The following is a 24,135-nucleotide window of genomic DNA, read 5'->3' as shown; positions in this document are numbered from 1 at the left end:
AGAGAATTGCAAATAAAGACAACAATGAGATACCACTTGATGGTGACTTCACTTTTTTCAGCCCATTTTGGATGGAGCTTGAAGAAATCATGTTAAGTGAAATAAGTCAGAAATAGAAGGATGAAAATGGGATGATCTCACTCTCAGGCAGAAGTTGAAAACCAAGATCAGAAGAGAAAACACCCAGCCCCCTTAATCTTTATTTATTGGGTAGAGACAGCCAGCAATCAAGAGGGCAGTGGAGATAGAGAGGGAGAGAGAAAGAGAGACACCTCTAGCATTGCTTCACCATTCTCAAAGCTTTCCCCCTGCAGGTGGGGACTGGGGACTCAAACCCAGGTTCTTGAGCATTGTAACATATGCACTCAACCAGGTGCGTCACTGCCGGCCCTCTGAAACACATAAGCTTTAAAATAAAAAACAAACAAACAAGAACACTAAAAAACATAAGCAAACGCACTGTTTTAGGTCTTTGAAAGAACTCTGATGGTGGGCTGAGGAGATTACATAATGGTTAGGCAAAGAGCATTTCAAGGTCACAGTTTCAGTTCCATCATCAGAGCTGAGTAGTGCTCTGAGGAAGAACAAACAAGAAAAACACTATTGTGATTACGACTGAGATGGTGGCAGTACACAGTTTTGGCGGTGGGTGCAGTATAGAACTATACACTCTAAATTGGTAATCTTGTAACCTACTATTAATAACAATTTACAAATTAAAAAGAAGAGAAGAGGAGAGGAGAGGAGAGGAGAGGAGAGGAGAGAAGAGAAGAGAAGAGAAGAGAAGAGAAGAGAAGAGAAAAGAAAAGAAAAGAAAAGAAAAGAAAAGAAAAGAAAAGAAAAGAAAAGAAAAGAAAAAAGAAAAGAAAAGAAAAGAAAAGGAAAGAAAAAACAGGGAATCAGGTGGTGGCACAGCGGGTTAAGTGCTGGTGGCGCAATGCGCAAGGACCGGCGGAAGGATTCCGGTTGTCCGACACCCCACCTGCAGGGGAGTCACTGCACAATCAGTGAAGCAGGTCTACAGATGTCTTTTTCTCTCCCTCTCTGTCTTCCCCCCTCTCTCCATTTCTCTCTGTCCTATCCAACAACGATGACATCAATAACAACAACAATAATAACTACAGCAACCATAAAAACAACAAGGGCAACCAAAGGAAATAAATAAATAAATATTAAAAAAAAAAACAGGGTGGGGGGTATAGCGTAATGGTTATGCAAAGAAACTTTCATGCCTGAGGCTCTCAAGTCCCAGGTTCAATCCCCCACATTGCAATAAGCCAGAGCTGAGCAGCGCTCTGGTAAAAAAACCAAACCAAACAAACAAAAAAAAACCCCAAAGAACTCTGGGAAGGAGGACAGGGGAAAAGGTGGAGGCAGAGAGTGCTTTCAGATCCTGGTACACGATGATGAACTTAATGTGCCAACAACTGTATTGTAAACTATTAACCTCTCAATAAATAAATAAATAAAACCAGGCAGTGGTACACCTGGTTAAGTGCTCACATTACAATGCACAAGGACCCAAGTTGAAGCCCCTGGTCCCCCCACCTGCAGGGGGAAAGCTTCATGAGTGGTGAAGCAGGGTTCAGGTGTCTGTCTCCCTCTCTATCTCCTTCGCCCTTCTCAATTTCTCTCAGTCTCTATCCAATAATAAATAAATAAATAAAAATTTTAAGGTTTTATATATTTATTAATGAGAAAGATAGGAGAAGAGAGAAAGAACCAGACATCACTCTGGCACAAGTGCTGCTGGGGATCAAACTCAGGACCTCATGCTTGAGAGTCCAAAGCCTTATCACTGCGCCACCTCCCGGACCACATACATAAATAATTTTTTTATTTTATTTTTTTTATTTAAGAAAGGATTAATTACCAAAACCATAGGGTAGGAGGGGTACAACTCCACACAATTCCCACCACCCAATCTCCATACCCCACCCCCTCCCCCGATAGCTTTCCCATTCTCTATCCCTCTGGGAGCATGGACCCAGGGTCATTGAGGGTTGCAGAAGGTAGAAGGTCTGGCTTCTGTAATTGCTTCCTCGCTGAACATGGGCGTTGACTGGTCGGTCCATACTCCCAGTCTGCCTCTCTCTTTCCCTAGTAGGATGGGTCTCTGGGGAAGCTGAGCTCCAGGACACATTGGTGGTGTCTTCAATCCAGGGAAGTCTGGCCGGCATCCTGATGACACCTGGAACCTGGTGACTAAAAAGAGAGTTAACATACAAAGCCAAACAAATTGTTGAGCAATCATGGACCCAAAGCTTGGAAAAGTGGAGAGGAAGTATTAGGGAGGTACTCACTGCAAACTCTAGTATACTTCTGCTTTCTTACTTTGGTGCCATACTCCAAACTCAGTCAATTTCTGCTTTGCGTTTCTACTTCTTTTTTTTTTTTTACATGCATAACATTCCCCAGATTCCCATTTAGCAATACAACCCCCACTATTTCATTCATCATTTTTCATGGACCTGCATTCTCCCCACCCACCCACCCACCCCAGAGTCTTTTACTTTGGTGTAATACTCCAATTCCATTTCAGGTTCGACTTGTGTTTTCTTTTCTAATCTTGTTTTTCAACTTGGGCCTGAGAGTGAGATCATCCCATATTCATCCTTCTGTTTCTGACTTATTTCACTCAACATGATTTTTTCAAGGTTCATCCAAGATCGGCTGAAAACGGTGAAGTCACCATTTTTTACAGCTGAGTAGTATTCCATTGTGTATATATACCACAGCTTGCTCAGCCACTCATCTGTTGTTGGACACCTGGGTTGCTTCCAGGTTTTGGCTATTACAAATTGTGCTGCCAAGAACATATGTGTACACAGATCTTTTTGGATGGATGTGTTGGGTTCCTTAGGATATATCCCCAGGAGGGGAATTGCAGGGTCATAGGGTAGGTCCATTTCTAGCCTTCTGAGAGTTCTCCAGACTGTTCTCCACAGAGGTTGGACCAATTGACATTCCCACCAGCAGTGCAGGAGGGTTCCTTTGACCCCACACCCTCTCCAGCATTTGCTGCTGTTACCTTTTCTGATGTGTGACATTCTCACAGGAGTGAAGTGATATCTCATTGTTGTCTTGATTTGCATTTCTCTGACAATCAGAGACTTGGAGCATTTTTTCATGTGTTTCTCAGCCTTTTGGATCTCTTCTGTGGTGAATATTCTGTCCAATTCCTCCCCCCATTTTTGGATGGGGTTATTTGTTGTCTTGTTGTTGAGTCTGGTAAGCTCTTTATATATGTTGGTTATTAAACTCTTATCTGATGTATGGCATGTAAAGATCTTCTCCCATTCTGTGAGGGGTCTCTTGATTTGGGTAGTGGTTTCTTTTGCTGTGAAGAAGCTTTTTAATTTGATGTAGTCCCATAGGTTTATACTTGCCTTAGTCTTCCTTGTAATTGGATTCGTTTCATTGAAAATGTCTTTAAAATTTATGCGGAAAAAAGTTCTTCCAATATTTTCCTCTAAGTATCTGATAGTTTCTGGTCTAACATCCAAGTCCTTGATCCACTTGGAACTTACTTTTGCATTTGGTGAAATACAGTGATTCAGCTTCATTCTTCTGCATGTTTCAACCCATTGTTTCCAACACCATTTGTTGAAGAGACTCTGCTTTCCCCATGTAATAGTCTGGGCCCCTTTGTCAAAGATTAGATGTCCATACGTGTGGGGCCTCATTTCTGGGCTCTCAATTCTATTCCACTGGTCAGTGTGTCTGTTCATGTTCCAGTACCAAGCAGTTTTGATGACAATGGCCCTATAATATAGTTTGAGATCTGGCAGTGTGATGCCTCCGGTTCTGTTCTTTTTTCTCAAGATTGTTTTGGCAATTCTAGGTCTTTTCTGGTTCCAGATAAACATTTGTAGCATTTGTTCTATTCTCCTAAAAAATGTGCTTGGGATCTTGATGGGGATAGCATTAAATTTGTAGATGGCTCTGGGTAATATATTCATTTTGATGATGTTAATTCTTCCAACCCATGAGCATGGAATATCTTTCCATTTCTTTGTGTCTTTTTCAATTTCTTTGAGTAGTGACTCATAATTTTCAGTATACAAGTCTTTCACTTCTTTGGTTAGGTTTATTCCTAGATATTTTATTGTTTTTGTTGCTATAGAAAAAGGAACTGATTTCTGGATTTCAATTTCTTCTAACTTAGTGTTTGCATAGAGGAATGCCACTGACTTTTGAATGTTAATTTTATAACCTGACACATTACTGTATTGCCTGATGATTTCCAAAAGCTTCTTGCTAGATTCCTTAGGTTTTTCCATGTATACTATCATGTCATCTGCAAATAAGGAGAGTTTGACTTCTTCTCTTCCAATCTGTATCCCTTTAATTCTTTGTTCCTGCCTGATTGCTATGGCAAGAACTTCCAACACTATGTTGAATAGTAATGGTGATAGTGGGCAGCCCTGTCTAGTACCTGATCTGAGGGGAAATGCTTCCAGTTTTTCACCATTGAGTATGATGTTGGCTGTAGGTTTGCTATATATAGACTCCACTATCTTCAGGAATTTTCCATCTATTCCTATTTTTTGTAGTGTTTTGATCATAAAGGGATGTTGTATTTTGTCAAAGGCTTTCTCTGCATCTATTGATATGACCATGTGGTTTTTGGTCTTGCTTTTGTTGATGTGGTGGATCACATTGATTGATTTACGTATATTAAACCAACCTTGCATGCCTGGGATAAACCCCACTTGGTCATGATGGACAATCTTTTTGATATACTGCTGTATCCGGTTGGCTAGAATTTTGTTTAATATTTTCGCATCTATGTTCATCAGAGATATTGGTCTGTAGTTTTCTTTTTTGGTTGTGTCCCTGTCTGCTTTTGGTATCAGGGTGATGTTGGCTTCATAGAAGCTGGCAGGGAGTATTCCAGTGTCTTCAATCTTCTGGAAGACTTTTAAAAGTAGAGGTATTAGTTCTTCTTTGAAAGTTTTGTAGAATTCATTTGTAAAACCATCTGGTCCAGGACTTTTATTTTTGGGAAGATTTTTGATAACTGTTTCAATTTCATTAGCTGTGATGGGCCTGTTCATGTTATCCACTTCCTCTTTACTTAGTTTTGGAAGTTGGTAGGTATCTAGGAAATCATTCATTTCTTCCAGGTTCTCTAACTTGGTGGCATATAGTTGTTCATAGAAGCCTCGCATGATATGTTAAATTTCTGCAGTGTCTGTTGTGATATCTCCTCTTTCATTTACTATCCGATTTATTTGGGTCTTCTCCCTTTTTTGTTTTGTGAGTCTGGCTAAAGGTTTGTCGATTTTGTTTACTCTTTCGAAGAACCAACATTTACTTTCATTGATCTTTTGTATGGTTTTCCTATTCTCAATGTTATTTATTTCTGCCCTAACTTTAGTAATTTCTGTCCTTCTGGTTGCTTTAGGGTTCCTTTGTTGTTCTTCTTCTAGGTCTTTAAGATGTGCAATCAGGCTGTTTATTTGTGCCTTTTCTTGTTTCCTAATGTGTGCTTGTATAGCTATGAACTTCCCTCTTAGGACTGCTTTAGCTGTGTCCCAAATATTTTGATAGCTTGTGTCTTCATTTTCATTGAACTCTCGAAACATTTTGATTTCTTCCTTGATTTCCTCTTTGACCCAGAAGTTGTTAAGAAGTGTACTGTTGAGCTTCCACATTTTGGCACTGTTACTAATCTTTTGTTGATTGTTAAGTGTTAGTTTAATTCCACTGTGGTCTGAGAAGATGCTTGGGATGATTTCAGTGCTCTTGAATAGGCTGATGCTGTCTTTGTGGCCTAACATATGGTCTATCCTTGAGAATGATCCATGTGGATTTGAGTAAAATGTGTATTCCAGTTTCTTGGGATGAATGACTCTGAAAATGTCCAATAGTTCTAGTTTATCTATCTCTTCATTTAGCTCCCTTATGTCTTTACTGATTTTCTGCCTGGATGATCTGTCAAGTTGAGATAGTGGGGTGTTGAAGTCCCCTACTATGATTGTGTTACTGTTAATATATTGCTGTAGCTCTTTCAGTAGAAGTTTGATGTATTTAGATGGCTTCTCATTGGGTGCATAGATATTAATAATTGTTAAGTCCTCTTGATTGACTGATCCTCTGAGCATTAAGTAGTGTCCATTCCTATCTTTTTTAATCTTATCTATTTTAAAGTCTATCATGTCAGATATGAGAATAGCTGTTCCTGCCCTTTTTTGTGGGCCATTGGCTTGAATGATAGGTTTCCATCCTTTCACTTTAAGTCTGTGTTTGTCTTGTTGCGTTAGGTGAGTTTCCTGTAGACAACATATTGTTGGGTTGTGTTTTCTGATCCATCTTCCTACTCTGTGTCTTTTAGTAGGTGAATTCAGGCCATTCACATTTATTGATATCAAAGATTGAAGATATTTTAACGCCATTCTTGTAGAGTTTTAGAGTGTTTTGATATATGTTCTATTTGTGGTGGTCTGGTTGTTTATAGGAAACCTTTCAGAACTTCTTTCAAGGCAGGCTTGGTGATGGTTGCTTCCTTCAACTGTTGCTTGTCTGAGAAGGTTTTGATGCTTCCATCTAGTCTGAATGACAATCTAGCAGGATATAGTATTCTTGGCTGAAAGCCTTTCTCATTGAGCACTCGATAGATATCTTGCCATTCTCTTCTGGCCTGTAGTGTTTGTATGGAGAAGTCTGCTGCTAATCTTATGGGTTTTCCTTTGTAGGTGACTCTTTGTTTTTCTCTTGCAGCCTTGAGGATCCTTTCTTTATCCTTATTCCTTTCCAATCTAAGTATGACATGTCTTGGTGTCTTTAGGTCTGGGTTAATTCTGTTTGGGACCCTCTGGGCTTCTTGAATCTTTATGTCTTTGGTGTTGTCTAGACTAGAGAAATTTTCAGCTATTATGGCCTGGAGAACGCTTTCTTCCTCCCCTTCTCTTTCTTCCTCTGGTAAGCCAATAATGCGTATATTGTTTCTTTTGAAGTCATCCCATAGGACTCTGTTGTTGTTTTCAGCATCTCTTAATCTCTTTTTGAGATCTCTTACTTCTTTTTTAGTTGTCTCTAATTCATCCTCAATCTTGCTCATTCTGTCTTCAGCCTCATTGATTCTATTCTCTCTGCCCTCTACTGCTTTCTGGAGTTCATCTACTTTGTTGCCCTGCTCTGATACTGTTTTAGCTTGTTCAGCTAGTTGCCTTCTTAGCTCAGCCATTTCAGCTTTCAGCTCTCTAATAACCATGCGATTATTAGAATTTTCTTCCATATTCTCATTTGTTGTTCCTGCAGTTCTGATTACAATTTTTTCAAATTCTTTACTCACTCCTGTTATTATTTCCTTAGCTAATGTTTGGATGTTGAACTCGTTGTTTTGTGCTTCGCCCTCTGGAGGACTTTTAGCTGGACTCTTGTCCTGGTTCGAGTCTCCATTATTTTTTCTTGTTGTTTTAACCATTTTATATAAGTTAACAGTTTTTTCAATCCCTGAGTTGGAGTTCAGTGGTGTAAAAGCCTTTTTTTTTTTCCCCTGTAGGCTATGGTAGCCTGAGGGCTTTTAAACTATCAATAGGCTTCTTGGCTTAATCAATGACTCCTGACCAAGAGATAAAGCAGGGTGTGGCAGAGATAATCCAGTGGTTATGCAAAGAGACTTTCACAGCCCTTCAGCTATGCCACCGAGGTATAGGTCTTCTCCTGAGTTTCCCGGTTAGATCTCTGTGCCCTGGTGTCCCTCCCTGTTGCTGCTCCAGATTCTGAGGGTAGTAGCAATGGAGACTCAGAGTTGTACTTGGTGAGTCTCTGGGGAGTCCTTTCCTCCCTTCAGCTGTCCCCTTGTTGGTGGAGCAGACTGGAGGTGGTGTCTCCACTGACAAACTGTCGAACTGTTAGCAGTCACTTAATCTCTCCTTAAGCCCCTCTCTCCTCTCTGTCACCAGCCACACGTGTTTGTACTCATGGGTGATTTACTGGGTTTCTGTGGTCATTCTAGTCCTGTCTTGTTTCGGTCCGGGTGGTCTCCTTTGGTATTCCTAGTTGATCCGGGAGAGGAGAGGAGAGGAGAGAAAGCGATCTGCTGCTCGTAGCTCCGCCTCCGGAAGTCGAATCACCCATAAATAATTTTTTAAAAGCTTTAAAAAATAAAATAAGTGGTCCAGGAGATGGTGCAGTGGATAAACTCTTGGTCTCTCAAGAACAAGTCCTGAGTTCAATCCCTGGCAACACATATACCAGAATGATTCTTTCTCTCTCCTGCTATCTTTCTCATTAATAAATAAAAAATAAGTGGTCCAGGAAGTGGTGCAGTGGATAAAGCATTGGACTCTCAAACATGAGGTCCTGAGTTTAATTCCTGGCAGCACATGTACCAGAGTGATGTATGGCTCTTTCTCTCTCTCTCTCCTCCTATCTTTTTCATAAATAAATAAAATTTTTTTAAAAAAATAATAAAATAAATAAAGTAAAGGAAAAATAAAAGTAAAAAAAAAAAGCCGGAGAAGCAAAAAAAAAAAAAAAAAGTAGCAGTGGGGCTAGTGATACAGCCTGGCTAAGCCAGCAGCAAGGACTTTATCAACCCTTGACCAGCAGTTGCCTCAGTTAGAAGCTCCTTTAAGGGGAGCCAGGTTGTAGTACAGCGGGTTAAGTGCAGGTGGTGCAAAGCGCAAGGACCTGCATAAGGATCCTGGTTGGAGCCCTGGCTCCCTACCTGCAGGGGAGTCGCTTCACAGGCGGTGAAGCAGGTCTGCAGGTGTCTGTCTTTCTCTCCCCCTCTCTGTCTTCCTCCATTTCTCTCTGTCCTATCCAACAAGGACGACAACAATGAAACAACAAGGGCAACAAAAGGGAAGAAAGAAAGAAAGGAAGGAAGGAAGGAAGGAAGGAAGGAAGGAAGGAAGGAAGGAAGGAAGAGAGAAAGAGGATCCTTCAAATAGTATCTGCCCTGGCTCCTATGCTCAGCTCATGTATTCCAAATAAACAAATGGATAGAAGAGAAAAAGGGGTGAGGGGAGTGATAATGAAATACAATGAAACCAAGCTACCAAATTTAATGTCTCTTAAGGGTTCTAAATCAACACATAAGTGTTTTCTTAATGAAATGGGAAAAATCGTTGGTTATTCTGGGCAGGGATGAGAAACCAGGATCATGTTCCTGCTGTAACAAACACTTCATGCTGTCTACTTGAACCAACCATTCCTGGGATCTCTGAAGTGTTGTGGCAGGATGAGAGAAGAAAAAATCAGTTCCATAAGGAAGGGATTAAACAAGGCCAGAATCACAAAGTCTCGTTCTTGAAAAGGACTTAAATGTCTTCTCTCTCTTTTAATATTTATTTACTTATTCTCTTTCATTGACCTCGTTGTTTTATTATTGTTGTAGTTATTGTTGTTGTTGTTGCTGTCACTGTTGGATAGGACAGAGAGAAATGGAGAGAGGAGGGGAAGACAGAGAGGGGGAGAGAAAGGTAGACACCTGCAGACCTGCTTCACCGCCCGTGAAGCGACTCCCCTGCAGGTGGGGAGCCTTGAACCAGGATCCGTAAGCCAGTCCTTGTGATTTGCGCCACATGCACTTTACCCGCTGTGCTTCTGCCCGACCCCCTCTCTCTTCTTAAAATTATCTTTGTTTTATTTATTGGATACAAACAGCCAGAAATTGACAAGAAGGGGGGTGGTAGAAAGGGACAGACACAAAGAGATACCTGCAGCACTGCTTCACCACTTGTGAAGCTTGTCCCCTGCAGGTGGGAACCAGGGTCTTGAACCTGGGTCCTTGTATACTGTAACATGTGCACTCAACCAGATGTGCTACCACCTGGCCCCCTTAAATGCCTTTTCTGCGTTCCTGGTTATAGAAGTCATAACACCCAATTTCCCACAACTACCATCTCCAAAGCAAAATAGGTGAGTTTTCTCCTCCCCTTTACCACTATTCTCAGGTAACAAAAGACCGTTGATTTTACCAGCTCTCTGCCTTTCATTTTCCTGGCTTTGCTCCCAGTGAGTACATTTTTGGGGAGATGAGGCCATTGACCAAAATTTTGGTGTTGTATTTCTCTTTTCTTCAAAGAGACACACCCCATGCTCACCTCGCTTTTCCAACACATGCTTTCTTGTGTTGGAAGATTTGGTAGAAGGGAGAATCCAAAGAATAGTTGTTGTTTGGAAACAGTCATGCATTTCAGTCCCTCTTATAAGAAGGGGAACATTTGGTGTAGGGATCCCAGTTCGAGTTCCCGTCTCCCTACCTGCAGGGGGGTCGCTTCATGAGCGGTGAAGCAGATCTGCAGGTGTTTATCTTTCTCTCTCCCTCTCTGTCTTCCCCTCCTCTCTCGATTTCTCTGTCCTACTCAACAACAATGACATCAATAACAACAATAATAAGCACAACGATAAAAAAAAAAAAGGACAACAAAAAAAAAAAAAAGAAGAAAAATGGGCACCAGGAGCAGTGGATTCATGGTGCAGTCTCTGAGCCCCAGCAATAACTCCGGAGGCAAAAAAAAAAAGGGGGGGGAACACTTAGGTCTTGGGGACAGGTAGGCAATATGGAAGTGTTTTCAGATCAGTTCTTATGTAAATGTAGTTTACTATGAAGGCAGATAAAGATAACATTAGGTCTCTGCAGAGTTTCTTTTGCAGAATGAAGTTTCAGATTAGTCCAGAGGACTGATTAGAGGAGATGAAATTCAGTGGCACCCAAACAGACATGATGGGCATAGACCTCAAATAAATCCCTCTCTCCATTGTTACCAGTTATCTCTATCAGGAACAACAAAATAGACCCCTTGGATCAACAACGGTAGAGAATGTTCCATCCTCTAAAGGGAGGATGAACAACATACTCTATGCTACACCTGAGGAATATGGGTCGATATTGGGGCAGCTTAGAATGTTCCTACTCATGACCACAGAATGTGAGCTCCGACCTACAGGGATGCAGGGGGTCACATAGGCTCCTAAGCTGAATATGAGCCCCAGACCAAATCAAATTGATGGGGTCTACAGGCAACAATATTTATACCCCTTTCTCATATTTGGGAGCTACTCTCTTTCCTGATCCAGCTTTCTGTCCTTTTCCAGCCATGACATCATCTCCCCAGACAATAATTTAGATCCACCTGCATATCAGATTTTAGGCTCAGGGAAAAAAAAAAAAAAAAAGAAAAGAAAAACTAGTATACTAGTATAGCCACAGGCCCTTTGGAATTTAACTAAAATATGCCTACTAGCTATCTACAAAATGGAGGACTACCCCAACTCTTCATCTGCACTGTTCCAGCCTTTAGGTTCATGATTGTTCAACAATTTGTTTGGCTTTGTATGTTAACTCTTTTCAGCCACCAGGTTCCAGATGCTAGCATGATGCCAACCATACTTCCCTGGACAGACAATCCCACCAATGTGTCCTGGAGCCCCACTTCTCCAGAACCCCATCCCACTAGGGAAAGAAAGAGACAGGTTGGAAGTATGGATCAACCTGTCGACGCCCATGTTCAGCAGGGAAGCAATTCAGAAGCCAGACCTTCCACCTTCTGCATCCCACAATGATCTTGGTTCCATACTCCCAGAGGGATAAAGAATAGGAAAGTTGGGCGGAGGGTAGATAGCATAGTGGTTATGCAAACAGACTCTCATGCCTGAGGCTCTGAAGTCCCAGGTTCAATCCCCCGCACCACCATAATCCAGAGCTGAACAGTGCTCTGGTTAAGAAAAAAAAAATAGGAAAGCTATCAGGGGAGGGGATGGGATATGGAGTTCTGGTGGTGGGAATTGTGTGGAGTTGTAACCCTCTTATTCTATGGTTTTGTCAATGTTTCCTTTTTATAAATAAAAAAAAAAATAGAAAGAAAGAAATTCAGTGGCAGTTGGGCCAGTAGAATAGAGGTAAACTCTTCTAAGCTCCACAGACTTCAGTGTCTACTTTTCAGATAACACTTGCACTATGTTGAGGGGCCTTAAGCCTCTGTTTTGAGTATCTTTTCAGTGTGTGATTCAACTTGAAAAAAAGCCATCCAGGGGGCCAGGTGGTGGTGCACCTTATTAATTGCATACATTACAATACACAAGTACCCAAGTTCAATGCCCTAGTCCCCACCTGCAAGGGTGAAAGCTTCTGAATTGTGAAGCAAGGTTGGAGGTATCTCTTTGACTCTTTCCCTCTCCCCTCCCAATTTCTCTCTAAATTACATAGCTAGGCAGTCATGTACCAAACCAAGGACATTATGATCTGGGGTTTTTTTCAGTCATGACTCAGGACAGCAGTATCAATGTCTGTATAATCTATTTCCCTTCCACAAAAAAGAGAGAAATTAAATCACTGACATGATCAAAACTCCCCAGAATCAGAAATGGCTCTCATATCTTTGAGACTTCTCTTAACTTTCTTAAACCCTAAATCTCAACATCTAATCTTATAATTTTTATCATTTTTTATTATTTATTTATTTTTGCCTCCAAGGTTATTGCTGGGGCTCAGTGTCTGCATCATGAATCCACTGCTCCTGGGGGCCATTTTTTTCCCACTTTTGTCACCCTTGTTGTTATAGCCTTGTTGTGGTTATTATTGTTGTTGTTGACCTAGTTCATTGTTGGATAGAACAGAGAGAAATGGAGAGAGGAGGGGAAGACAGAGAGGGGGAGAGAAAGACAGACACCTGCAGACCGGCTTCACTGCCTGTGAAGCGACTCCCCTGCAGGTGGGGAGCCGGGTGCTTGAACCCGGGTCCTTACACCAGTCCTTGTGCTTTGCGCCACTTGTGCTTAACCCATTGCATGACCGCCCGACCCCCGACCCCCCTTTTTTAATTACTGGACCACTGCTCAGCTCTGGTTTATGGTGGTACGGGGGATTAAACTAGGGATTTTGGAGCCTCAGGCATGAGTCTCTTTGCATAACCTTTATACTATCTAGAATTTTTTTTTTGCATCCAGGGTTATTTCTGGGGATCAGTGCCTGTACCATGAATCCACTGCTCCTGGAGGCCATTCCCTCCACCCCCCTTTTGTTGCCCTTGTTATTGTAGCCTTGTTGTGGTTATTATTGTTGATGTCCTTCATTGTTGGATAGGACAGAGAGAAATCGCGAGAGGAGGGGAAAACAGAGAGGGGAGAGAAAGACCCCTGCAGCCCTGCTTCACCGTCTTTGAAGCGACTTCCCTGCAGGTGAGGAGCTGGGGTCTCGAACTGGGATTCTTATGCTGGTCCTTGCCCTTTGTGCCACGTGCACTTAATCCGTTGCGCTACCGCCCGACCCCCTATACTATCTGGAATTTTTATCAGTAAAATTATATGTAATCCCTCCTCACTGGGCAGAAACTGGAAAATGATGCTCCCCTTGCCCCCATCAGTAGTACATCTGAACTAGAAGAGGTGTTAAGTAAACATAAATTATCAGTTGAATAAATAAACATATAAATAAAAGAATGACAAGATAAGCTGGAAGAGAGTCATTATGTGAGACATTAAGTCTCTATCCTCATTTTAAGCAGCTTCCCAAAAGAAATTCAGATTTACAAAACAGACATATTCAAGTAGTAAGTCTACATCTAGTGGTGTGTGTGTGTTTGAAAGGATTCATAACCAATGGAATTGTGACTCAAAGGGGATCATAACCCATAGTAAGTTTGTCATCAAGGAACTGATGCCATTTTAGGAATCTTTGAACCTATAGAACCCACCCCCCAAAAAAAAAATGGATTGTACCTCCATCAGCTGCTTAAGGGTGTTGTCACAGGCACCCAGCTTAGTCATAGCAAAAGCTGTCGAGATACTTAGCGGTGACAGGAAAATATTCTCATTGTCATTCTTGGAGTCTGCCAGGTGCTGATAGAAAACAGTGGCAAAGTGGGAGTTGGCTTTGGACAGTTCCCACACACGCCGGTTAGTGGCCTCCGGGATCTTCTGCACTGAGCCTTCATCTTCAGTTGCCTTCTTCTCTGGAGCCCGGTAACTGCACATGGGATTCACAGGAATGTCCCGAGGCTTGGCAGTACAGATGTCTTCCACAGGGTTCCAGTGGCAGGTCACACAGCCCCAGAGGCCCAGGAGCAGAAAGGAAAGGAGAAACATCCTGCTGTAGGAGGATAGAAAGCCAAGCTAAAATAAGCTAGGAAAGCCCCAAACTCCAGTCTCTGCCACAGACTAGCCCCAGAAAAGTGGAAAATTCCAGTCCACTCAATGTGGCCAGGACAACAAAGGCCTTTGAGAAAGTACAAGGGCACAGGACATATCTAGTCCTGGGTCACTGAAAAGGCGTTGTCCCATTAGCCTGTGCTGAAATTAGTTTTTTTTAAAGGAATATCTCCCCTCATTTTCTTTTTCTATTTGTTTATTTATTTATTTATGAGAAAGATAGGAGGAGAGAGAGAAAGAGAATCAGACATTACTCTGGTACATGTGCTACCAGGGACTGAACTCAGGACCTTATGCTTGAGAGTCCAGTGCTTTATCTACTGCACTGCTTCCTGGACCACACAACTCTGCTGATTTAGAATCAGTAATTGAAGTAACTGGTGGCCATTAGATGGTCATTAGGCCAGATCCCATGAGGAGGGAAAAGACATAAAACTCCCAGATGGTAAAATGGCTAATGACATGTTACAATAAATATTTAGTGGGAGTCGGGCTGTAGTGCAGCAGTTAAGCCCAGGTGGCGCAAAGCACAAGGACCAGCGTAAGGATCCCGGTTCGAGCCCCCAGCTCCCCACCTGCAGGGGAGTCGCTTCACAGGTGGTGAAGCAGGTCTGTAGGTGTCTGTCTTTCTCTCCCCCTCTCTGTGTCTGTCTTCCCCTCCTCTCTCGATTTCTCTCTGTCCTATCCAACAACGACAACAACAATAATAACTGCAACAATAAAAACAAGGGCAACAAAAAGGGAAAATGAATAAATAAATATTTAAAAAAATATTTCAGTGCCCTAACTGAAGGGCGGTAGTAGGAATTGTTTACAGAAACTGCTTAGAGACCTCCTGAGAAATCAATGAAATTTATACTGGATGTTAAAGGAGTAGAAGACTTTTTACGCATCAGATGAATTTCAGCTGAAACTAGAAGAGAAGAAAGACTGAATAGAGCAGAGGCTGAAGACTCCCAAGTCTGAAGTTTCAGTCCTGAGCACCAGACCCATTATATGTGTGTTTATTAACTGGAGCTTTGCTTAGCTCTGGCATATGGTGGTGCCAAGAATTAAACCTGGAACCTCTTGAGCCTCAGGCATGAAAAGTCTGTTACATAACCATTAAGCTATCTCCCCAGGCCCAGACTCACTGTTTAGGGAACACTTCACCAGGATGTTCTACAGATTCTCCAGTGAAATGTGATTGAACTGAATGAACTCTCACCCACACATCAGATTCACCATCTGTGTCCTCCACCCAACAAAGGGAATAAACATACACCCTTATCTCTACACCAGAAACCTAGAAGTCATCTGGATTTCTCTTCTTATCCTTCTCATTTAACCTAACTCTGGATTCAGTTGATTCTATTTCCTTAATCTCTCACATCCTCTGTTTGGGCCCTCACCATTTACTATTGCCTGCAATTTTAGTAGCTTCTGCTATAGGTTCACCAAAGGTAAATGAAAGTGATCTCACTTTGTAAAATTATAGAATCATGATATTGGCAGATTAGGACTTAAATATTAGGGGGCCAGGTTGTGGCACACCTGTTAGAGTGCATGTGTCACAATGCACAAGAATAGGGTTCAAGTCTCCCCACCTCCCACCCCCCATCTGCAGGGGGAAAGATCCATAAGCAGTGCAGTTTTGCTGCAACTGTCTAACTTAAAAAAATTATTTATAAAATAGAGATATTAAGGGGAGTCAGGCGGTAGTGCAGTGGGTTAAGCGCACATGGTGCAAAGCGCAAGGACGGGTAGAAGGATCCCGGTTAGAGCCCCCAGCTCCCCACCTGCAGGGGATTCGCTTCACAGGCGGTGAAGTAGGTCTGCAGGTGTCTCTCTTTCTCTCCCCCTCTCTGTCTTCCTCTCCTCTCTCCATTTCCCTCTGTCCTATCCAACAATGATGACATCAACAACAATAATAACTAAAACAATAAGGGCAACAAAAGGGAAAATAAATAAATAAAATAAATAAATAAATAAATAGAGATATTGACAAGACCATAGGATAAGGATAAGAGGGGTACAATTCCACACAATTCCCACCACCAGAACTCCCTATCCCATCCCCCCCAAAGCTTTCCTATTCTTTATTTCTCTGGGAGTATGGACCCAGAATCATTATGGGATGCAGAAGGTGGAAGGTCTGGCTTCTGTAATTGCTTCCCTGCTTAACATGGGTGTTGGCAGGTCAGTCCATATTCCCAGCCTTTTTTTTTTTTTTAACTTCCTTCAGGGGGACAGGCTGCAGTTCCGGGGAATCATATTTATATCTATGAAAGACAAGGTCAAGTGTTTCTTTTTCTTTTAATTTTTTTATGTTTATTTATTTATTCTTTTGTTGCCCTTGTTGTTTTTATTGTTGTAGTTATTATTGTTGTTGATGTTATTGATGTCATTGTTATTAGATAGGACAGAGAGAAATGGAGAGAGGATGGGAAGACAGAGAGGGGGAGAGAAAGATAGACACCTGCAGACCTGCTTCACTGCTTGTGAAGTGACTCCCCTGCAGGTGGGGAGCTGGGGGCTCAAACCGGGATCCTTACGCTGGTCCCTGCACTTTGCGCCACATGCGCTTAACCCACCGCACCACCATCTGACTCCCCTCTTTTTCTTTTTTTAAAATATTTATTTATTTATTCCCTTTTGTTGCCCTTGTTTTATTGTTGTAGTTATTATTGTTACTGATGTTGTCATTGGTGGATAGGACAGAGAGAAATGGAGAGAGGAGGGGAAGACAGAGGGGGAGAGAAAGATAGACACCTGCAGACTTGCTTCACTGCCTGTGAAGCCTCTTTTTCTTTTATAATCAACTAGGAAAGGTTATGGGAAATAATTTCACAGTAGACCATAGGTCTTGCAAGACTGATGCAAGACAGGCCAGATTCAATCCCAGCACCATTATATTTCAGATCATTAAGCTTCTGTCATTAAAGTAAATAGATGACAGACAGACAGACAAAACTATATCTAGAAAATTTCTATCCAAGGAGGTTGGGCGGTGGTGCAGCCAGTTAAGTGCACATAGAACAAATCACAAGGACCAAGATCCAAGTTGGAGCCCTGCTCCCTACCTGCAGGGGGAAAGCTTCAGGAGCGGTGAAGCAGGTCTGTAGGTGTCTCTCTGTCTCTCTCCATTTCCTCTCACCTCTCAATTTCTCTCTGTCCTATCCAATAAAATAAAACACATGGCTACCAGGAGTGAGCCGAGGTCCAGTGATAACCCTGAGGCAAAAAAAAAAAAAAAAAGAGAGAGAGTCTAATAAAAAAAATTCCTATCCAAATTTTCTTCTCTCTCTTTTTTTTCACCACCAAACGTCTTTTTTCCTGTCACCAAACATCTGTCCCATTCTCATCCCCACAGATAACCACTATAGCTCTCCCACAGTCTTGAAAATAGGTTGACATTTAAGAAAAAAAATTTTTTAACATTTATTTATTTCCTTTTTTTACCCTTGTTTTATTGTTGTAGTTATCATTGATGTTGTTGTTGTTGGATAGGACAGAGAGATATGGAGAGAGGAAGGGAAGACAGAGAGGGAGAGAGAAAGATAGATACCTGCAGACCTGCTTCATTGCTTGTGAAGGACTCCCCTGCAGGTGGGGAGCAGGGGGCTTGAACTGGGATCCTTACGCCGGTCCTTGCACTTTGTGCCACGTGTGCTTAACCCGTTGTGCTACTGCCCGACTCCCTGGTTGACATTTTTTTTTTCACATTTGTATATTTAGTTGTCTATATTCCCTGCGGGTGTCTATCTATCTTTCTTCTTCTCTATCTTCCTCTTCTCTCTTAGTTCTCACTGTCTCTACCTTAAAATTAAATTAAATTTAAAAAAGAACTAAAACACTAAACTAAGAGATTAACCCACTTATACATGATATTATGCAGATAAAACAGGTGGATGCCTATATTTAGGAAATATATATTAGCACTGAGTTTTCTCAAGTAGCTGCTGCCAGAAAAAGCCTAGTATTGAAGGAGGGGTGGACTGCAGAATAGAGACCAGCTCTACAGAACAGAGGTACGGAGTGGGAGAGAAGTGGAGGCATTGAAGAAGGTGGTGAAGAGGCAGAGAGAACTGTGTTGTCCATGGTTCATATATCTTGCCTTTTGTTTCCAACTTTGTTCCTTGATTACTTTTGGAAAAGTGAATGGGGACTGAAGGTATTCAGATAATACAAAGGAAAACTAAGGAGGTGGAGTTACAGTCTCACTTCAAGCCTCATCAACACCCCACGTTAAGAAAGGAATAAAGACCAGGGAGAAATCTCAGCTTCAGAGCACAAAATATGCATACCTGAGGCCCCAGACACCCTCCACTGTATATATCAGAGTTAAGTGGTGATCTTTTTTTTTTTTTTAAGATTTTATTTATTTACTAATGAGAAACATAGGAGGAGATAGAAAGAGCCAGACATCACTCTGGTATATGTGCTGCCAGGGACTGAACTCAGGACCTTATGCTTGAGAGTCCAGTGATTTATCTATCCACTGTGCCACCTCCCGGACCACAAGTGATTATCTTATTTCTCTCTTTCCCCCATTTTCTCTCTCTTTTTAAAACAAATTTTTTAATTGTCTTCATCTATTTTATTGGCTAGAAACAGCCAGAAATTGAGAGGGAAAGGGAGGTAGAGAGGGAAAGAAGCAGAGAGACACCTGCAGCACTGTTTCATCGCTCGTAAAGCTTTCCCCCTGCAGGTGGGGACCGGGGGCTCGAACCCGGGTCCTTGTGCACCTTAACATGTGCGCTCATCCAGGTACACCACTAACTCCCCCATTCTCCATCTTTAGTAAAAATATATAAATCTTTTAAAGTTATTTAAATAAAAAGAGAGAGTGTGTGAGTTAAAAGGAGGAAGGAGTGTGAAGGTGGGAGCAGGTCCACAATCTTCAATCAAGGGCTCCTGAGAACTGGGAGGGGGGCAGAATAGTGGAAGCAAAGGCAAAAAAAAGTGAGTCTGAGGTCTTCACAGTAGGTGTAAGAACACCTGGATTATCTCCTAGGAGCTGGAACTGGAGCAGCATCTTGACATAGTGTGGCACTGCAAATCTGCTTCTGGGGGCTATTTTTCCATTTTATTTGACAGGACAGAGAGAAATTGAGAGGGGAGGAGGAAGTAGAGAGGGAGAGAGAAAGATACACGCCTGTAGATTTGCTTCACCGCTTGTGAAGCATCCCCTCTGCAGGTGAGGAATGGGGCTTGAACCCAGATCTTTGTGTGGGTCCTTGTGTTTAGTACTATGTGCACTTAATCTGGTATGCTGCCGCTCACACCACTGCCTTTTTTACTTCTTTTTTAAAAAAACTTTTTAAATTATCTGTATTTATTGGATAGAAACAGCCAGAAATTGAGAGGGAAAGGGGTGATAGAGAGGGAGAGAGACAGAGAGACACCTGCAACACTGCTTCACCACTTGTGAAGCTTTCCCCTTGCAGGTAGGGACTGGGGGCTTGAACCCTGGTCCTTGTTCACTGTTATGTGTGCGCTCAACCAGGTGCGCCACCGCCCAGCGGCCCCCCCCCATTTTACTTCTAAAGAAGAAAGAACCCCAGGTGTGACTTAGGGAAAGGCCATGACTGGGAGAGAGGGAGGGCTTTTTGAATGACATCTTCCAAACAAGTGTTTGATGGAAACTGCCAGGAAGAGCGTCAGGTCATCTCCAGCATGGCAAGGTCATACTGGGGGTTCCTCCTGAGGAAAGACCGAACCCTCTTACCTTTCTGAGGCAGCCACAGTTCTTGTCCCTCTGGAAAGCATAGTCACAATTTCTGACAGGGCTGGAAGAGTGGAGACAGTGTAGTCTGGGGTGATCCCTCCAAAAACTGTCTCTTTCCTATAAATCTGACAGTGGTTTCAGGGGTGGGGGTGGGGGAGGAAATGAGAAAGGAGGGAGGGAGGATCAAGGTCGAAGGCCGATGACCAGTTTCCAGGGTTAAGCAAAGTGTACAGCCCAGTGTTGTTTGGTTAGTAGAGAAGTTTTAAAGTTCAGTGAGGTGCAGGGAGAGCAGCTCCCCCTCCCTTCTTATTCTGATTTCCCGGCTTCCTTTATTTTTATAGAAAAGGAAAAGGAGAATATGTCCAAACATGGTCAGAAAATATCCAACTGAGAAGAACTTTGTCTGCAGGAATTGCTTTTTTTCTTGGTTAAGAAAACCAGGAGTCAAAAGTAAGTGGACATAAGTAGTCAAGAGGAATGTCCAGTGGTCTGGGAGGTGACACAGTGGATAAAGCACAAGATTCTGAACCATGAGGTCTGGAGTTCAATCCCCCAGCAGCACATATACCAGAGTGATGTCTGGTTCTTTCTCTCTCTGCCTATCTTTCTCATGAATAAATAAATAACTTATTTAAAAAAAAAAGAGGAATATCCAGAAACTTCTAGCCCTCTACCTGCTGTGTACAGCACTCTATCTTTCATGATTTCATTAGGGAAAGAGTCCATAATAGCTAACACAGATGTGGAATAGAGGAATATTCTGGAACAGGCTGTCTTCAGGCTTTTAGAAGCCAACATGTCCACTGCTCAGATGAGGGTGATGGTTATCTGTATACTCTAAGCACATAGTTGAGGCTCTAGGACGTGTGACAAGATGTCTATGTTGTTGGAGATACTAATGACAATTCTAATGAAAAGGAGTCAGGTGGTAGCGCAGCGGGTTAAGCGCATGTGGCGCAAAGCGCAAAGACCAGAGTAAGGATCCCGGTTTGAGCCTCCTGCTCCCCACCTGCAGGGGAGTCACTTCACAGGCGGTGAAACAGGTCTGTAGGTGTCTGTCTTTCTCTCTCCCTCTCTCCATTTCTCTCTGTCCTATCTAGCAATGGCGACATCAATAATAGCAACAATAATAGCTACAACAATTTAAAAAAATTAAAAAAAAAAAGAAAATTCTATCAGAGACAAAAGTGGGTCAGATAAAAACCACACATGCATGAAAATGTCTCTCTCTCTTCCCCCCTCCTTTTTTTTGGTCATCATTAAGACTTCATGACTCCAGACTAACTTTTTCAGATAAAAAGACGGTGACACAAAGTGAAATTTGGAGTGTACATGATGTACCAAAGCAAAGGACGCTGGGGGGAGAGGGGCAATAGGAAGAAAACCTTAGGGGGCTATTACATAATGAAATTATATGCATATGTCAGTGATTGCATTGTAAAGCATTAACCCCTTCAATAAAAAAAAAAAAGAAAAAGAAAGGGGAGTCGGCGGTAGCACAGCAGGTTAAGCGCAGGTGGCGCAAAGCTCAAGGACCAGCTTAACAATCCTGGTTCAAGCCCTGGTTCGAGCCCCAGGCTCTCCACCTGCAAGGAAGTCGCTTCACAAGCGGTGAAGCAGGTCTGCAGGTGTCTATCTTTCTCTTACCTTCTCTGTCTTCCCCTTCTCTCTCCATTTCTCTCTGTCCTATCCAACAACAACTACATCAATAACAACAACAATAATAACCACAAGGGCAACAAAAGGGAATAAATAAATAAATATTAAAAAAAAAAAAAAGGAGTGGTCCAGGAGGTGCAGTGATAAAGCTTTGGACTCTCAAGCATGAGGTCCCTAGTTCGATCCCCGGTAGCACATGTTCAAGAGTGATGTCTGGTTCTTTTTCTCTCCTATCTTTCTCATAAATAAATAAAATCTTAAAAAAAAAGAAAGAAAGAAAAGAAAGGGAGGAAGGGAGAAGGAAGGAAAGACTAGAGACAGAGAGAAAGGCACTGTACTACCAAAGCTTCTCTCAGTGCAGGGGGAGCCAGGCCTGAGCCAGAATCATGCCCAGGACAAAGAAAGTATACTGTTGAAGTGAGCTATTTTACTTGTTTATTACCAGGGCACTGCTCAGCTCTGGCTTATGGTGGTTTTGGGAACTGAACTTGGTACCTTTGCTGTCTCAGAGATGAAAGTCAAATGAACTATTTTGCCAGTCCCTGGACTCTTTTTTTTCTTTGCCTCCAGGGTTATTGCTGGTGTTCAGTGCCTGCACTATGAATCTATTACTCCTGCAGCCATTTTTTTGATTTTTAAAAAAAATTTTAAAAACTAATATATTTATTTATTAAAAATTTTATTTATTTATTTTATTTATTTTCCCCTTTGTTGCCCTTGTTGTTTAACATTGTTGTGGTTATTGATGTCATTGTTGTTGGATAGGACAGAGAGAAATGGATAGAGGAAGGAAGACAGAGAGGGGGAGAGAAAGATAGACACCTGCGGCAGACCTGCTTCACTGATTGTGAGGCAACCCCCCTGCAGGTGGGGAGCTGGGGGCTCAAACCAGGAACCTTATGCTGGTCCTTGGTGCTGTGCGCCACATGCATCGATTTTTAAAAAAATATTTATTTATTTCCTTTGGTTGCCCTTATGGTTTTATTGTTTTAGTTGTAGTTGTTGTAGTTGTTATTGTTGTTATTGATGTCCTTGTTGTTGGATAGGACAGAGAGAAATGGAGAGAGGAGGGAAAGATAGAGAAGTGGAGAGAAAGACACCTGTAGACCTGCTTCACCACTTGTGAAGCGACTCCCCTGAAGATGGGGAGCCGGGGGCTCAAACTAGGATCCTTATGCTGGTCCTTGTGCTTTGCGTCATGTGTATTTAACCCACTGCACTATGGCCAAACTTCCCTGATTTTTTTTTTTCCGATAGGACAGAGAGACATTGAGAGAGGAGGGAAAGATAGAGAAGGGGAAAGAAATACAACTGCAGACCTTCTTCGCTGCTTGTGAAGCCACTCCCCTGCAAGTGGGGAGCTGGGGACTCAAACCGGGATCTTTACGTGTGTCCTTGAGCTTTGTACTATGCACGCTTAACTTGGTATGCCACCACCCAGCCCCTGAAATATTAAAAAAGCAATCTGGTGGTGCCTCCAGGAGTAGTGGGTTGATAGTGGAGGCACCAAGCCCCAGTGATAACCCTGGAGGGCTAGAAAAAAAAAAAAAAGCAATCTGGTGCTTGGGAAAATAATTCAACTGGTAGAGTATCAAATTTTCACACTTTAAGTTCTGGTTAATCTCCACCGTAAGTCAGAGTTGCACAGTGCTCTGGTAAAAAAAAGAAGAAAGGAAGGGAGAAAGAAAGAGAAATGAGGAAAGGGAAGGAATAGAATAGAATAGAATAGAATAGAATAGAATAGAATAGAATAGAATAGAATAGAATAGAATAGAATAGAATAGTATAGAATAGAGGAAGGAATTTACTGGGGAGGGAATCTACTTGCCATGTTTGAGGCCCAGGTTTGAGTTCTGCCATACTACATGGGAGTGTAATGGCCACAAGAGAAGCTACAATACTGTAATGTATCTTCCTCTGTATATGAACTAAAAAAAAAAAAAAAAATCAGCTTCAGTTAGGGAAATAGTTCAACTGATAGAGCATCAGTTTGATATGTTTGAAGTTCCCTGTTTGAACCTCAGCACTACATCTACCAGAGTGGTGCTCTGTTTTTATCTCTCTCTCCCTCTCTCTCTTTTTAAACAGAGCACTGTTCAGCTCTGGCTTATGGTGATGCGGGGGATTGAACCTGGGACTCTGGAGCCTCAGGCATGAGAGCCTATTTGCATAACCATTATGCTATCTACCCGCCACCCTTGTCTGCCTTTCTGTCTCATTGGAAATTCTCTCTCACAAGTAATAAATAGATCTTTTTAAAATAATGACAAATTCCATACACCCCCTAGGCAAGGGAGAGAGCACAGACTATAAAGCATCAGTTTGCTTGCTTGAGGTGCCAAATTCTGGCAGCACCAGAAACCAGAATTGAGCAGTGCTGTTTTCTCTCTCATAAAAAAAAAAAAAAGTCAAACCAGTGGGGGGTCTCAATTTTATTTTATTTTTTAACTAGAGCACTGTTCAGCTCAGGTTTATGGTGGTGCAGGGGACTGACTCTGCGACTTTGGAACCTCAGGCATGAGAGTATAACCATTATGCTATCTACTCTCACTCCAGTCTCAATTTCTGTATGTTTCCCTCAGGATTAAATTCAAGTTATATTTTATGGGCAGGAAGTTGTAGAAGTAACAATTAAAAAAATAAAAGAGCTATGGAGGCCG

General features: G+C 42.1%; 1 protein-coding gene across 2 annotated transcripts in view; it reads right to left on the bottom strand.

Annotated features, from left to right (window-relative positions):
* SERPINC1 (serpin family C member 1) overlaps positions 1–19,973 on the bottom strand; it is a 38,214-nt gene extending 18,241 nt beyond the window's left edge. Inside the window, exons 1-2 of one of the 2 annotated variants that reach the window (XM_060197918.1) lie at positions 19,817–19,973; positions 13,678–14,047 (exon numbers count right to left, since the gene is read on the bottom strand). In XM_060197918.1, coding sequence (XP_060053901.1) covers positions 13,678–14,047; positions 19,817–19,857 — 411 coding nt within the window. In that variant the 5' untranslated portion in view covers positions 19,858–19,973. The remainder of the gene's footprint in view (positions 1–13,677; positions 14,048–19,816) is intronic. The other variant, XM_060197919.1, reaches the window with a different exon arrangement.
* Positions 19,974–24,135: the final 4,162 nt, after the last annotated feature.

This window comes from Erinaceus europaeus, chromosome 9 (assembly GCF_950295315.1).
Source record: "Erinaceus europaeus chromosome 9, mEriEur2.1, whole genome shotgun sequence".
Taxonomy (NCBI): Eukaryota; Metazoa; Chordata; class Mammalia; order Eulipotyphla; family Erinaceidae; genus Erinaceus; species Erinaceus europaeus.
The sequence above is the reverse complement of the archived record's forward strand: the minus strand, read 5'-3'. Positions and strand labels throughout refer to the sequence as shown.